Raw genomic sequence first — 17,824 nt, 5'->3', positions numbered from 1 at the left:
TACAATAAAATATAAAACCTTAAAACATTTAAATTGAATGATAGGCAAATGTGTATTCAACGTGATCATTAATTTTGTCTTAAAACTTATTTGATAACAATAACGCATGGGGTAAACAACTCTGTCAGCCAGTTAAAAAATTATAATTAACGTAAAATTATTTTATCTCTTAAGTAAATGAGAAATATCACTACTTAGATTCAGCCAGCCTTGTGCTGGCACGGGCTCTTGCTCTGCAGCAGCCAGAAACAAATATTACGCTTCAAGGGTGTGCAACAAGTAGTACATTTGTTAAAGCAGCACCAATAAACCTGCATGAGAGCACAGACAGAAACGGCAAGTGAAGAAATACCACTAATATAAATACACACTGCTAAAATCTCTTTAACAAACAAAAGACAGATTACAGACACATCTTCAGTAGTGATTTGCTATTATCCGTGGATGAAGTGTCAAGTAGTAGACATCGTACTCTACGTCAAGAATATACATAGGTGTAGGTGAATACAGAGTACCTGTCCAAAAAAAAGTTAATCTATACTTTTTTCCCCTAGTAGAGCTACATATAGTCGTCCTGGTGAAACCATTCTTGGAATTGTGCATGGAAAACGCACCGATTAGATTGTAGAATAACATTAGACCTCACGTTAGTTCTGTTAAAATTTTTCACCATTGCGGAATTACGGTGACATGCTTTTCATCAGTAAGTTAATAACAACTATGGCACTGCTTTAATTTTGTCTATGTTATCTTAACTATAGTCGTCAGTGGAACCAGTATCTGTACAGCCGTTTTCTTTACACGGATAGAATTTTCCTCGTTTTATCGCGGGAGGGAATTGTCTGTGGTGACGTCACTCCAATTCCCAGTTGGCGTGCTTTACTTCATCGTCGCTTATTGCAACTAACCACGGCGCTTGTTTGAAAAAGTTTGTAGCAGGTAATATACAATGAAACATGAACTTTGTTAACACCACTTCGTTTTTGTGAAACGTTTGAAAAATCTCCCGGCGGCTGTTACATAGATGAGAAAGGGCACATGTGGATTCTCGTTCGGTTTGTTACTGCTTAAACATATCCAAACAAACATGGCAGAGGTGGAGGATCAGCTTCGGGTAAAGTGCCTTAATTTACAGTATTTATGTGTCATTTCCGGTAATGGAAGCGTTCTAAAGTGCGTAGTCTGAAAGTATTGGTGTTAATCTTTGTGTTAGGAAAGGCGATCGAGTTTAATGCGGTGTACAAACAGAGTGGTGGCTGTGGAAAATTTGCCAGTTAACGAGGAGATCGCTTGGTCGTTGGACAATTTTCTCTTAAATTGTTAATTACCGTTGAGGCATCAGTAATTTGCCGAGCCCTCTAGCTTGTGTAAAGTTTTGCTTGCAGATGCAAGTTGTGTGCCGGGCTTACGGTAAGCCTGACTAGGGTAGGCTAGGCAAGCCGTATGGAACTATAGGGTACATATAGAGGTCCTATAGGCTGTATCCTTCCCCGTAAAAAAGCGGTCTTTAGGTCGTGTGTGCTCTGTCGTGCAGCTCAGCATAACCCTGTATGTTAATCTTTGCTAACCTAATTTAGGTTAATGTAGGGTAGCCTAGCCTAACCCAAGCTACAGCCAAATGAGAGCTAATGCAGAGTAGGGGGGTCAGGACTACTGTAGGCATAGTGGGCATTTTTGTTGAAGGACATTTTAGAGGGAATATAACCTAACCAGACTTACCCCTACCTAACCTAACAGTGGATGCTGTTTCCTAACCCTTCTGGAGGCCCCTGAACCCCCATAGAATTTCGTGACCCCCAACTCTGCATTCTACCCTCAAAACGTTTGTTTGGGTAGGCCTATGGCTCAGATTGGGACCAGTTGAGAATGACTGACACAGGTTCTTCTGACGAAAACAAGGCTGACCTCTCCCAGAATGCTGTCCCCTGACCTAACCTTCTGAAACTGACTAAGGGCACTGTGCTCTGACCTGGCTGGGGGGCTACACCCCTCCTGGACCCCTAAGTAACACTAAACATCAGAAACATGGACTAAGCTTTTGCAGGGAAGTAGTTTTAGAGCCTGCTCCTGCCGCTCTACAAACTACCCCATAGATTTCTGTAGATTAGGTTTGCAGGATCCGGGAAGGCTATTGCAGGGTAGAAGGCCATGCTCAGTAGGCCGGTATTTCTAAGTATTAGCTCCACGCCTGTTTTTACCTTGGAAATTGGTTTTTCCTATACTTTTAGGGCTGCTGATAAAGGAGACATGTGTGTGTTGTTGGCCAAGTGTTATTTGCCCCCTAACTACCAAACAGTAAAGGGGGACCGTGGGAATTTGGGGTTTTGGGTGGGGGAGAACGCACAAACAGAGCGGCAGTGTTGCCATTTTAGTGTGAAACATGCCAGATCTAGTGCGTTTTGGAAAATTCTAGCGCTTCTTTTTTCATCTGACGCGGTCGTGCTTTATAGCGCCTTTTGGATATATCTAACGGGAAATCTGGCGCATTTCTGGCTATTTAATAATAATAATAATGATAATAATCCAAAACAGAAAAAATAGGCAAAAATACTTTGAATGATCCGGTATTTGAAACTTGTCATCTGCTGCATGAGTACTCTCTCTCTCTCTCTCTCTCTCTCTCTCTCTCTCTCTCTCTCTCTCTCTCATACTTAATTTGAATTCCGATTTCATGTACTGAACGGTGACGATTGGGGAAGTGGGTTTATAGAGAAAATAGTATTGCCTCACAGACTGTTCACCAAACACCATAGAAAACGTGTTGCAATTAAGGTCTGGTTACATTATGCTTATAGGAAATTAACAATTTCATCGACTCTTGCATGCTTTTGACGTGATCTGCTTTAGAAATATTGTTCATCGACCACTTTTTTTTTTATAATACAACCTGTTAAGCAACCCACCGTTATATACACTACTAATACGTGTATGAGCAGCATAAACAAGTTCGACTGTTGACGGACGGTCACTACCATTGTCACTTAAACGTAATCAGTCATCTCAGTTTTCAAAAGGCACCAGTGACAGTCAGACAATATATATACTGTCCTTGACATCTTGTCTTGTTGTCTTGCTAATAGTGAATTATCGTCCAACTTTAGTGTTTATTTAGAAAATGCCTAAAAAAAACATATGGACAGCGGTTTCGAGATGAATGGCTCAATGATCCCAGGTTCAAAGACTGGCTCAGAAAATATGAAAGGATATTGTAAATATTGCAAGTGTCAGTTTTCAGCAAAATTAAGTGACTTAGAAAGGCACCGACTAACCATCAAGCATAGAAAAGCAGAGGAACCATTTAGTGGTCAACGCCAGGGAGTTATTCCTTTCAAGAAAATCAGTACGGAGTCCAGATCAGTAGAAGGTGCCCTTTCCCTTTTCATTGGGTCCCATTGTTCAGTTCAAGTGATTGATCATTTGACCGATTTATGCAAAACATATTTTGCAGATAGTAAAAGTTGTGCTGACATCAAACTGCGCAGGTCTTAGTGTACTGCCATCATACGTAATGTAATTGCACCACATTTCAGGAAAGATTTAATAAGGGATATAGTCGTAGTGCTTTTTTTAAGCTCTATATGAGAATTATTTAGTTTCTAGCGCGTTTTGGAGGACCCTCTAGCACTTTTTGAAAATAAGAAATGGCAACACTGCAGAGCTGCCATGTTTACATTGTGGAAGCCCACTCCGATAGTGTAAATCACCAGAGAGCCATTCGTTGCAGGGAGTGGGTGAGGGGAGGGGAGGAATATGGGGGAAGGCGGGGAGAGAGTTGCTCACGTCCCCCCAAAATGCAGGGGAGGGTTAGAAGCGGCAGTGGGGGGAGGCAGGGGTTTTGTGCAGAGGCAAAACGTACTGTCACCGAGGAAACGGGGGGCTGGGGGCAGTTGCTGGTGGTAGGTAGAAGGCATTAGGAAGAATAACAGGCTGGCAAGAAACAAAACATCATCTCCTTTACCATCAGCCCTAAAAGTATAGGTAAAACCAATTTCCATGCACCAATCTGTCCGCAGGAGTTCCGAACTCATAAAATAATCCTGGGGGGGGGAAATCGAAACGCTAGGAAATCAAGCCCCAATAAACTTACCTTAGGGACTCCAAGCCTGTTTCTGGGGGAGCAGAATGCTTCTTGCTGAATGACCAACCTGCACTCGCTACCGCAACGGGGGCCAAAATCGCTCCCCCCCCCTTTTTTTTTTTTTAAGGCTGTGATTTTGACGCAACTGAATTAACATCTTGTAATTGCCGTAACAATATATGTTAATTTCCTGGCAGTTGACATAAGAGTTTTTACAGATAACAGCCAAAGGGTAGCAAGTGACAGGTTCAAAGGAGTGTACTGCAAGCAATCAGCCGGTGTACTGAAATGAAATACTTATGAACCATTCCAACGCAAACAGGCAGGTGCAATAGTTGGAAAGACCTGTGGGGATCGCATATGAATAACCCCACACCCCTCCAACGGCGGGAGAAACTTCTCAATTCCTCCTGAAACCCCCTTTGTCATGTTTAGTACTGGCTCCTGAGGAGGGTTCAAAGTATTTCGCCGTGTTCAGCACTAGCCCCTGGGCAACCAAATGTTTTTCGCCGTGTTCAGTACTAACCCCTGGGGAATCAAATATCCCTAAGTGCATTTTTGCAAAATTGAAACTGGAAGGACCAGAAACGAACATTATCCCTCCAGTCCCTCCTTTTTCCTCAGTAATGAGTTCGGCCTGTGTACCAAAAGCTCCCCTATAAGAGTGCGCATGTGTGGTAGCATTTGAAATAGCAGTAGTAGTGAAAGTTTTTGTCTTTGTAACGGCTATCTTTGTCATCTTGTTCCTCCTGTGTTTATGTAAGGGTTTTTCGTCTGTAATGCCGTAAACAGTAAATTTTGGCCGTCTTCTCATCCCCCTGGTCTACCCCACCCATAACCCCACTTTCCCTAGGGGCCCCCTAAATTGTAGGGTAGTAACAAGTGGGGAGAGCAAATCACCCTGTCCCGGAGGTATACCCCACCCATAACCCCACATTCCCATCGGGTCCCCTAGCTTGTTGGATGGAGAGAGCAAATCAGCTGTCCCTGTGGTATACCCCACCCATAACCCTGCATTCCCATCGGGTCCCCCTAGCTTGTGGGATGAAAAAGTTAAGTTTACCTTAGTTTTACCAGACCACTGAGCTGATTAACAGCTCTCCTAGGGCTGGTCTGTGGTTAATTACAGGTTAATTACAATCATGTGACAAAAATTGAAGGTAAATCCATAATTAGCAACCAAAAAACTGTAGACAAAGTTAAGTTATAAGGAAATCACTGCCGCAGAGCTGCTACTAAGATCTACCAGTAGGCCTAGCCTACAGGCTTGAAATTTGAGGTGGGGCTAAATTTTGGGGTGTGATTGCCAGCATTAGTACTGAGGCAGTCACACAAATGTAGTACATCATGGGAGGATTATTGCTCTTTACTTTTTTTTTTTTATCATACATTTGGAGCTATTTAAAGGGTAGCCTAGTTGCTAGCCTAATTTGGAAAGAGGAGACAGTTCTCTTATTATTTTACGTCTGCCTCATAATAATATGCTGGCACCTCTTGGTTACGGATTTCATATAATGGGCTTGTCGTTTTATTTGACCTTCCCAGTAAATTTTTACTTTTTGGCATTTGATTTTGTAAATACAGTATATGAGATTATCTTTTCTCGTGTGTTGAAAGTTCTAACTAGAGTGTACAGTATAGTTACATAAGTTGCCTTCTAGACATTAATAGATTTATTCGTAGAAAATAATTTTTTTTTCAAAAAGTGAAAATATTACTTAGTCTGGCAACCAGGTACTAGGGAATTCTGAGATGTTTGCTTGAATAACATTTATTATATGCATATATGTCTACTGTACCTGTATTTCAGAACAATCAAACTACTGCAAATCATTGTTGATTTAATATATAAAAAGCACGAATATGAATTTTATTAAAGTGATTTGGCTTCGCTGTTTGAAAACTGCTCTGAAATTCCAACAGGATCAATTTGCAAAAGTAAATTAATGTAGTTGTATCTATAACAATAATAATTTCTTATGCTGATTTACTTTATCCAGTTATAAAGCACGTGTTATATGAAATATAAACATGATCTTGGGCCATGTGCATTCTGGTGATGTTTACATTCTCAAAATCATCACCTGACTGAGTTTTACTGACAATTACTACAGTTGCTAAATGAAGAGTAATTCCAAGATACTTTTTTTTTTTTTTCTTTAAAACAGTAAAGCTTTGTTTTAAAATGCAGCTTATCTTCATCTATACAAACAAATTATAAATTGATTAAAACTGTGGTTTTGCAGTTTTGAATAGCACTTTTATCTGTCCAAAATGTTTTGTAGCCTCCACTTTATTCGTTCATTCCGTCGTGTTTACAACCAGTAACTTGAATTTAGCGATATAAATTTTCTGCGCAAACGACGAATAAAAATTAATTTTTTTTTCAATTATGGAAGCCACCATTAAGAACTTGAAAGTTTTTAACAATTGGTGACTGTGACGCAACTCTAAATAAATGTGTGAAAAGTTATAGTAACTAACATCAGCAAACAGCTGTTTCTCGATTCAGTTATTTATGGCAGTTTTACTGCTGTCTATGCCTGTATTTTGCTAACCAATGTTCATTGAAATAGTCTGTGGTTGTTAATTATCAGAAAAATGAAATATTAGATAAACCAGTGTTTGGTAAGCATGGTTGATGGTACTGTATAACGATTCGCTCATAGCCAGTCTGTGTGTGTGTGTACTTACACATTGTGTTGACTTACACATTGTGTTGAGATCTCTCTCTCTCTCTCTCTCTCTCTCTCTTATTCTTTATAAAATAGTGAGAGAGAGAGAGAGAGAGGGGGGGGGGAAAGCAAGCAATTGCACAGTGAGTGCATGGTTTACTTTAATGCCATGCATACATGTGTGTATACACAGGCACATATACACAAACTGAAAAATATTTGCATTCAGTGAATGTCAGTAAAAATACTGGACCAGAGAGAGAAGGGGGTTGCATGTGGTAGTATTTTATAATGCATGATATGGATTAGTTTTTTATTTTTACATGATTTTTGTGTATTTTATATAATATATATATATATATATATATATATATATATATATATATATATATATATATATATATATATATATATATATATATATATATATTGTATTATAGATATATTCAGTAAGTAGGTAGAACTATAGCAGTCAGCAGTGTATTTTGTTAAGCTGTTTAATACTGTACTGTATAGATTTTTTTCAAGCATTTCAGTTAAGTATACCTTAGTTTTACCAGACCACTGAGCTGATTAACAGCTCTCCTAGGGCTGGCCCGAAGGATTTAATTTTGCAGATATATTTCTGATATTGAATAAGTGAATAAATATTTTAGGTTAGAGAAAAATATCAAAATACCAGTTAGGATAGGCCTTTAATTATTTTATATTGAACTAGTGTACAGTGGTAGCTAAGCACGTTCCAGGGTTCTGTATTGTGTTGGCCATTTCCCAAGCTTTGTGTCCCCTAACTGTTAAGTTGAAATGTCACTGTACTTGTTTTCTAGGAAAATTACAAGCTCAGGGATGGTAATTAAACACTGGCCATGCCTTGTGGGAGACTAGCTGCCCTTAATAACTCGTCGCTGTTATACATAGTTAACTCATTACTCCATGGCTGGCAAGCCTCAAAATGATAGGGTAATGTAACACTTCTATTGGATCTACAGTATTACTTATGGCAAATTTGGCAAAAGAATGACAGAGATGATTACATTAATAGTACTTGCATTGTATAGAGGTCAACTGTAAATAATCTTTTAACAGGTGTGGTATGGCTACCTGATTTTCATTGCTAACCTAGCCTGTACTCAAGTTGCCTGGGTAAGAAAAAAATTGCCTGGTGTTATCTTATTTACTTTCAACACATAAAAGTATTGGAGTGAATGCAGGGTGAGGGATTAGGGCTACTATAGCAGACATTTCTGTAGTAGGTAGTCTGTTCCAGAGAGAATATGACTTAACTACCTTTAAGGGGATCGGCCGCCTAAAAAAAACCAATAATCTTTAAAAAATTTGATTTGCTGAAAAAAATTCTATGGCTTCGTATAGGGTTCAAGAATGTGTCCACGAAATATTATGCTAAAATTTGCCGTATTTCTCTAGTTATGGCCTAAAATGTAACAATAACTACATACCCATAAAACACCAGTAGCGCAAATGATTTAGTCTGGTATAGTTTTTTGCGATATATATTACGAAAACTTCCTTTGAAATGAAATGTATAATGTCAATAATATCCTACTGCACCTTTTTAGTTATTCCTAGCCATGACAACGACCACGTCATACCATGACGCCGACTGTGGCCGAGAGTTGCCTATAAACTTCCAAGCTAGAAGGACACGTTTTTCATGCTCGCTAGCCTTGACTGAACTCTGTATTTTCTGTGTTGTGTTTTTTTTTTTCACCGTGCCTAAAAGGTCCAAGAGTTCACTTCATGCTTCTAGAATGCGGAAAAGCCAAGTGGAAAAGTCCAGGGAGAAGTAGAAGAAAGAGTTCAAGAAATTAGTGCCATAGAGGGAATGGAGCGACGGAGAGAGAGAAAGCTGTCGCCCATCAAACGGCGCAGGCAGCGATCTCTGCTGACCAGAGACCAACCACATCCACCCCTAAACGCCTCTTTATTTGTGCGTCACTACCAAAGGGCAAAGATATTTTAGAAAAAGAAAGCAGTAGCTCGGAGGCTGATATTATAGACGATCCTGAAAATAAAATGATCATAATAAGTGAAGCAAGACTTGATGAATTACATGAATCACGAATCCCTAATTGTGAATGAAAAGTAATTCCCAGGATCCATTTGGCAAGGGATGGATTCGAGATACTAATAAAAAAGTGTAGGCAACTATGATACCCTAGAGTAATACCTTGCAGCAAGATCAGACAGGGGGGGACCAGGGACCTAAAATTTATAAGAATGTGTCTTAGGCACATAAATAATCAATTAATATTCTTATTTATAATCATTTTGCATTAATTAATACCCAAAAATAGAAATTAAAACCATAGAATTAATTGTAACACAGTGTTTGAAGTCCCTTTTACTTTTTTATGTAACTAAAACTTTGAAGGCCCGTTTCTCAAAACATAAGTTTTTCACCTTCAAAATGTATCTCTCCCTTAGTATTGGACCAATCTAAATGAAATTTCATATATAATATGAGGAAACATGGTAGATTAAAAAAGCCGGGATTTTTAATATTTTGAGTTTCTGATTTTTGGCAATTTTTTTCTGTAATTTTTCCGGGAAAATTTCATAAAAAAAAAAAAATTCATATCTCGAAAAATAATTGAAAAATCAAAATCCCGGCTTTATATCGAAGGTCCATATGTGTTTTATACGTGGTTCAAATCTCATCCCTTAAAACCAAAAAGCAAAAGGAGATGCATTTTGAAAATGGCCATTTTTGGCTGAAAAATGCTCTGGCATCACAAAACCTAAGGTCACTGAACAAAAATTTTTTTGCCAGAAGTTCCACACAATATCCTTTCACAAACCCCCTATATATCAACAACCTGTCGTTAAAAAAGTCGGAAACCGGCCGATCCCCTTAACTTTACCTAGCCTAACCTTGGATGCCGTGTCCTAACCTGGTGGGAAGAGGGGGGGTTTCTTTCTAATACCACCTCCACCCAGTAAGCCATAATAAATGGCAAGTGGCAAAAGCTAGAGAAAGCCAGTAAAACTTACTTGAACACCTTTTTTTTTTAATAATCTTACAAAAAGTTTTACAAATTTTTAAAAACCCAAGTAATGTGGGCCCATAGTAATTATTGCAGTATTATGAATACATTGATGGTGAATTGTAAGACATTTATGACCATTTAGGACATTATAACAATAACACAAGCATATCAAGAAAGATATTAAACAAAACATTAAGTTTTCTCTTCAGGTTGGCTTAACCTATTGATGTATTCCATTATATGTACCAGACATTCTATACTATCTTTAATTCCACCAGACCAGGCAGTGTATAACAATTACTCCACATTCCAAAGCTTTGAGGGAGTGAAAGGTGTCTGAAACAATTTATCCTAAGTGTTTTAAGGGATAATAGGAATCAAATGGCACAATCACCTGTTTTGCTTTAAACATAATGATCCTATTAGAGTACCTATATTGAATTTTAATTTTTTGCACTACATATTGTTGTATATTATTCACAAAATAATTTAGAAGTGGAATGTACAACAATGATGAATGGTGTAATATGATAAGAGATAATAAGCCTATTTCCCTCATACTTACGTAATTTCTGTCGGGTATTTATGTTAGTTTCTCTTTTGGTTTTCATTTTAAATAAAATTGTGTAATTTGTTGAATATCACATCCATAAGTGTTAATCATTATTTTACAGATTGAACAAATAAATAAGAAATGGGATTTTTATATATGTAACTTATCAAGTAATAACGTAGCGTATACTTCTAACTTGTGTGGCAGCTAAAAATTTGAAATTTGCGGTAGCATTCAATTGTTTTAGTGTAGGTGACTAGGTCCCTCCCTCTAACGGGGGAGGAAGGGTACAACACTGCTAAATAGTTTTAGTCCATTTCTGCCGCCTGACGACTGTAGTTCAGTTGTCACAGCAGCTATTGTTTCGAGATTGGTTGCCGGATGGTTGCTTTTGTTGTCCGTTTGGGGACGTAATTTGGACTTTGGTAGCATTTAAGCTATTTTCAAATAGCCTAGGATTCATTAGACTCAGTATTAGAGAATTATTTCCCAGTTTTGACTTTTCACAACGATGTCCGCTCTTACTAGCTCCTCTAGAGAGGAGGAAAGGATCAACCAATCATCTAGATACCTCACCTTAACACTCTGTATCCTCGATAATGCATAACTGCCGACACCGGAGACATGAGTTCGAAGCAACCACATTCGTCATACTGCTACGTCATCATCCTTGAACAAGAATTAGCTAAGGCTAATGGTGTTCTAAGCAATCCCTCATATGAACATCCGGATAATGAGGGGGAAGATGACCAAGATAGAAATTTTGACTTTCCTGCTCCAAACGTCGTAGACGAAGCCAGAGCATTCGCCCGGTGAGCCAGACCCCTTGAGATAAATTTATTAGGCTACCAACAGCCACGGATCCGAAGGGACATAGCCGTCACTCTTTAGAACCCCATTACAGTAAACCCCCCGTATTCGCGTTCTCACGATTCGCGGACTCACGCATTCGCGGGTTTCTCTATGGAACATATCTACCCATTATTTGCGGAAAATTCGCCCATTCGCGGTATTTTTCGCTGAGAAATATTCTTTAATTACTGTATTTTCATATAATTTTCATGAATAAATGCACTTTTTGTGATAAAACTATTAAAATACTCAGTTATAAGCATTTTTACAGGGTTTTTCTTGTGTTAGACTATCAAAATGGGCAGTTCTAAGTGTTTTTAGAGGGGTTTTAAGTATTCGTGGATTTTAGCTATTCACGGGGGGATGTGGGACACATGCCCCGCGAATACGGGGGGTTCACTGTATAGTAAACCTGACATCATCCAGAGAGAGTGCACAAAAAGCCTCAGTCTGATTGTGCAACACATCCTCCAAGCACCTGCTTCCCTAAGGGAAGTCCCTGCAGGCCGAGACGACGCCAGAGACTTAGACAGGATTGCCTCAATTGATTTGTTGAATGGCAACCTGACACCTGCCGAAGGGTTACCTCGAACTGTGTAAATCGTCCTACGCGGAGAGAGAAGAGTGCTGTCAATTAGAAGCCACTACCGATGCTAAACAAACGTCCACCTCCTCCAAAGCCCCCGTCTAACCCGATCGAACCAAACCAGCCAACACGAAAAAGAGGCAGGAGCTGGCTTAATGTCATAAAAAGCCCCCAAAAAAAAAAAAAAAAAGGACTGAATTGACTAAACCAGTAGTAACGATTACAGATGCATGCTTGAGTATGTTACTTCTTCGCACCCTCCAGCAAGAGCTCCGGACCTCCCGGTTTAGTCAATTCAGTCCTTTATTTTTCTTTTAGCTTATGACACTAAGCCAGCTCCTGCCTCTTCTTCGTGTTGGCTGGTCTGGTTCGATCGGGTTAGACAGGGGCTTTGGAGGAGGTGGACGTTTGTTTAGCATCGGTAGTGGCTTCTAATTGACAGCACTCTTCTCTCTTCGCGTAGGACGATTTACGCAGTTCGAGGTAACCCTTTGGTAGGTGTCAGGTTGCCATTCAACAAAGTGATTGAGGCAATCCTATCTGGTGATGGCAGTTCAAGTAAAATTATGTTGAATTTGCAAAGAGAATATACTCTGTGAAGGTGTGGTGTAATTATTACTTAATGTGGTTTGTTGAGTACCTTATGAATGGTGTCACTCGAGCTGGGTGAATATTTTGCCAAGGCCCTCTCAGTTTGATGGTAAAATTTTGACATGGCAGTTATCTGTGTGTGTGTGTGTGTGTGTGCGTGCGCACGTGTGCATGTGCCACAACATTGACTAAGCTAGGAACTTACTTAATTTCTGAAGTCAAAAGAGATACTAGATTGTTGTATGCCCAAAAAATTGCTATTACCTTGTGGTTGTATGCCCTAAATATTTATTATTACCTTGTATTTATTTAAGGCCTCATTAATTTTATTCTCATTTTCTTACAGAGAATGGTAATGACCTTTAGGGTCTCAGAGCTTCAGATGTTATTAGGTTATGCTGGCAAGAACAAAACTGGTCGTAAAAATGAGCTACAGAGCCGAGCCATTGAGATTGTAAGGCTTCGAAACCCTGCCATACAAGCAAAAATAAAAGAATTATACAAGAGCATTCAGTAAGTATTAATTTTAACTTGGGACAGCCATCTTAACTTGTTTCAAAATACGTAAGGTCATGTTTGTATTTATTTCAAAATAAAGGCCATTTTTTTTCATGATATATTGAAAAATTAAGTTTAGCATATTGGTGATTTGAGCCTTTAGTATTTTTGAAGGTTTTATTCCTGGTTTTGTGGTTCTATGTGGAAGTTTTTCTATTGACTTAAAAAAAACCATCATAAGGAAAGGGTTATTCGGGACAGGATAACCTTTCATGTGGTTAAAGTTCAAAGTTTTGCATGCTGTTTTTTATTCTGTTTAGTCAAGTATTTACAGTAGAGTACATTTATGTTAATTGCATTTGCCATAAGTTTAAGTTTTACTGTACATGTAGATGTTGGTTACAAGATTTTTTTTCGTAAAGCAAAGATCTGGTAGTGGACTCAAGGTTTTCTTTACTCACTTATTTTCTTGCTTTATTATGCATTAAATTTGCTTTCTGTATCTCTTCAAGTAAGTTTCTTGTATGACCTTCATTGTTTTATTGGACAGTTACCTTTTTATAACCAGAGTACGGATTCTTTGAATAAGTATCATTTTACTGATGTACAATTTGTCATGAAGTTTATATGGGTTTAGATTTTTGTTTCCTTTGTTAAGACAAAGAATGCATATTTCTTTTTCCACTTTCATGTATTATTACACTGCTAAGTTGTCAGATTTGTAGGAAAAATCTTGGTGGAACAAGAGAGTGGTAACTGATATTCAGGGAGAAGTATAATTTTGTCTTATTTGAAATTCTGTATTAATGAACATTGTTTTGAATCTTATTAAAAATCTTGCACCACCCATACTGTTTGGTGTTATTTCTTTGACTGTTATTACTATTATTAGGCATTTTGGTGTTGTAAGCTGCTACAGTCAGCCCTTTTCATTCATGAGGGTTAGGTTTCAATACAGTACACCTGTAAATACCAAAAGCTTGCAAATGCATGCCCCAGCTTACCTAACTTACCTACTTGAAAACACTGTAGGCTAAGCCCCAAGCGCATTTTATATAATTACAGACGCTAACAGTGTTCATGAGTAATCTAATAAGTGTGAGACGTCATGAAAACAGTTTCAGGAAATCTCAGAGATTTTTTCCAGTTCTTAAAATATATTATGAACAGGTATGAACACTGAAGCAAAATTAGAGTTGAAAGTGAGGGTTGTTATAAAATTGTAGCTAACCGAAACATTTAAAGATTTATTCGGAGAACAGTGAGGCAGTGCAATCAACAAATGATTCCAGTAATATAAAAACTAAAACTACAGAAGTAAAACCCAATACATAAATATGTTGTGTGCAATACAGTGTAATTTGTGGAATCTAGTACAGTAATTAAGAAAAATTAAAAGCTGGACTTGGAAGAAAATGGTAATAAAACATAAGACAGTAGATCGCTTGATAGTACGTAACTACCAAAAATAAAATGAAAATTTTACACTTCAAAAAATCTTTAAATGCTCTTCACATAATTTGATCAACTTAAACAACAACAACAGTTGCACATAAGGAAATACAAACCATTGCCTTTTATGTAGGGGTAGTACTCAGTGTGAGCTGGGATTGGTTGTTGAACTTGGTAACAAGGTAGGTAACTGGTGGTTCATAGGGGTGAACAGGGTGAATACTCCTCACTTGTCTGCCATCACCAAGTACTTCTTGGCCTCCATCTAGTGAAGAAGTTGTGCTGAACTCTCCCCTAGACTGATTCTTGTTGGCTTGCATATTTGGTTGTTAAAAGCTATATTTTTTTGTATTTTTTTTCTAATTTTTGTTTCACTATGGTGGAGAAAATCAATTACAAAGGTGTTGCAAGATTGAAAGCATTTGTATGGGCAGTGTAAGTCTTCTCTTACTATTGACCTATATAAATGTTTTTATTCAATGGGGTAGGGATTGTATGCATCTCTCTCCCTGTAAGGAGGGCAATAGAGTGGGAGTAGGAAGAAGGAGGATAGGAAGTGTTGACAGTCATCTCTGACAGGAACACATCCCCAGTGAATACTGAATCTTTCTAGTTCTTTTCTTCTTACCCGTGTTGTGCCCCTCCCCTTCCACCCCTTTCTTTGGGAGTGTAGTACACATGGTGGGGAGGGCACTTAACATTTGCTCTCTGATGATGGGTCAGGTACCTTGGGCAAAGTTTTAAAGGTTGATGGTGTTGGGAGGAAAGGTACTAACTTTTCCTTACCAGTGTCAACTTGTGGGCAGACTGTCCTGAGGAGACAGGATATGATTTTGTCTCTGTTCTTGGGACAGGTTTTGGCTGGAAGTAGTCTTGTACTTTCAGAACAGTCTGGTGGGGGCTCATCTCTATTCTTCCTGGAGAATAATGTGGAGCCAGTGGTGGATAGGATATTGGAGCCCTATGATACTCTATTCCATCTTGTAGTTTTCTCAGAACCTTTTGTTTCAATGGTACCTGTGGCTAAACCCAAGCCTTCAGCATTTAGGGTGGGGAGGAAGCCTATTCCTCCTAAAGTCAGCCTGTAGCCCATTCTTCTTCCTTAAGAGAGTGGTAAGTCTTCCCAGCCCTTGTGCCCTCCTCTCCCAGCCACAGTTAGGAAGGGGGAGAGGAGGGGTTGCTGAGGCTGGCAGTCCCTTCCCCAACTGCCATGAGTAGGAGAATGCTTGTCATGTGATTGGGCAATGTGTCAAAGATGGGAGCAGAACCTTGGGTAGTTTTGGTTCTTTGTACGATCTGTTGCATCCCATTTGAGGACTGATGCCCACTCTTTACTCAAGAACCAGTACTATTCCTGATGTAGCCTATCCTTCTGATTCCCAGAAATCTTTTGCCTTGTTGGCAGGGGTAAAGATGATGGAGAAAGGCACATTACAGCTTTTACAGTTATCTTTTTCTTGGGGAGAGGGCAAGCTTGTTTTGTGTTGGAAACAGCACAGTCAGTATTGTAGAAAGGGTAGCTCCATGCTTTTGACAGATCAGAAGTACTCATTCTTCAGGCCTCTTGAAAGTGCCTCTACTTTCAATATGCCAAACTGCCGACTGGTTTGGTAAGAATAGAACATTAGTTGGTGATGATTACTTATGTTTTTAATGGAAGATGATATATTAATGCCAGCAGCCATATTTCATCAGCTGACTTCTTTCTGTGGGTATTCTTACAGATAACTGATGTGAGTGGTGCATTTCTGATGATTTATATTCAATTGATCATTATGCAGTATGCAGTTACAACTTATTTTCAAACCCATTCAGGCATTTTCATTCCATACTGTAATGTACATGAAGCTGATGAATTCAGCCATATGATTCTGAATTCCTTACCCATAAACCATATCAGAATAATTAAACTGTATTAGCAGTGACAGAGTTCCGTACCTATAAGCTGTATCAGAATAATTAAACTGTATTAGCAATGAAAAAAATTTTGAAACTGCAAGAAATATGAATTTAGATATGCAGTATACAATTATAAAATACCTTTTCCTCTTGCAGCAATACAGCTCTAAGTCAGAACATCAATTTTGATTTATTTTAAAATCTAGCCTCCCAAGCCAAAAGTTATTTACATCAATAAGCTAAGTAAACTTAAGATCCTAATAGTGTATCAGCTGTAGGGCAGGATTTTTAACCTTGCACCCTCTACTTACAGTTGGTTGTGGTAATGAAAATCATACATTTCAGTTGCCCATGAAAATTAATACTGATATATGTTTAGACATCCAGAATTGGTCAGAAGTATGTAAAATTTTATATCATTAGAAAGCCAGTGCTTCAAACTTTAGTATAAAGAAGTCGGCATAGGGTAGTAAATATTAGAAAACTATAGAAAATGAGTCTAAAGAAGTCAGCATAGTGTAGTAAATATTAGAAAACTATAAAAAATGAAAGAGTAGCATTAGAATATTAAATAGAAAAATGATAGTAAAAATAAATTACATGACTTTTGAGTTATAATAATAAGTCCTTTCATGATGCATTGTAGGCATTACTAAAGTGCATTTCCAGGGTCCCCTTAACCCTAACTGCACCCATTTTTTATCTTTGTACATTACCCCCATAACCTTTCTTTCATTAAGCTGTGTAGTCACTTACTATTACTCATAGTGCAGTTGTAGGGTTTTCTGTTTCATGCTTAGATCCTTGAACTTTATCTCACTTATTTTCTAAATCTATCTTACTGTTCAGTTGTATTGCCATCAGTGTTCCTCACGCAGTGCCATGTAGGCATTAAGGTTTACTGCAGTGTCTCTGTGGCCCCTAGCTGCAACATTTTCATATTTTTATTGTACCTCCCTTCATATTCTCTTCCAGCTTACTTTCCACACACTCTTAACCATTGCTTCCTGATGCAACTATGAGGTTCTGTTACACCTTTAAAACCATGTTGCTCTCAATTTCCCTTTCAGCACTGAGTGAACTCGTAAGTGCCACTGCTCTGCCATGTTAACTCCCTCTTTTCACTGTCAGAATGGCTGAAATTGACTTTGTGTTTGGCTTTATTGCCCAAGTTCCATAATTTACTCATTCATTGCGGGGCAGATACCCCGCTGACAATTTGGGAAAAAATAACCAAAGCAAGCCCTTTTTGGATGACCTGCTGTATAGTTGCTCTCTTTGCCCAATGGCAGTTGTATACTCATATGTACATTATATTAGATACTGTAACACACACACTTGTGAAGCCTGGATTCATGCTTGACTTCAGCAACAGAAGTTTCTCTTTTGGAATATAAAGTTGCTACAGATGTGAACACCAGAGAAACTGGAGCTTGTTGTGGAAAGAGATTCTTTATCATCATAACTCTAACTCATGAAAAGTCAGAATCTCAGAAGAGAGAGTTGATTAAACAGGTGGCAGTCACTGGAAAAGTTGAGGCGTGGTTCCTGTTCCATACTAATATTATTACTTGCTTCTCCTTGTTTGGTGACCAAAATAATTATGACCAAAATCGTATAAAGAATCTTCTC

General features: G+C 38.4%; 1 protein-coding gene across 13 annotated transcripts in view; it reads left to right on the top strand.

Moving 5' to 3' along the window:
- Window positions 1-799: 799 nt before the first annotated feature.
- Window positions 800-17,824, top strand: part of Su(var)2-10 (E3 SUMO-protein ligase Su(var)2-10) — a 166,432-nt gene continuing 149,407 nt past the window's right edge. For 3 of the 13 annotated variants that reach the window (XM_067133925.1, XM_067133888.1, XM_067133917.1), the window contains exons 1-2: window positions 968-1,114; window positions 12,690-12,856. In XM_067133925.1, the coding sequence (XP_066990026.1) occupies window positions 1,025-1,114; window positions 12,690-12,856 (257 nt within the window). In that variant the 5' untranslated portion in view covers window positions 968-1,024. Of the gene's footprint in view, window positions 1,115-1,138; window positions 1,411-12,689; window positions 12,857-17,824 lie in introns of those variants that run through there. The other 10 variants (XM_067133897.1, XM_067133878.1, XM_067133937.1 and 7 more) reach the window with 8 other exon arrangements.

This window comes from Macrobrachium rosenbergii, chromosome 3, assembly GCF_040412425.1.
Source record: "Macrobrachium rosenbergii isolate ZJJX-2024 chromosome 3, ASM4041242v1, whole genome shotgun sequence".
Lineage (NCBI taxonomy): Eukaryota > Metazoa > Arthropoda > Malacostraca > Decapoda > Palaemonidae > Macrobrachium > Macrobrachium rosenbergii.
This window is presented reverse-complemented; position numbering and strand designations above follow the sequence as displayed.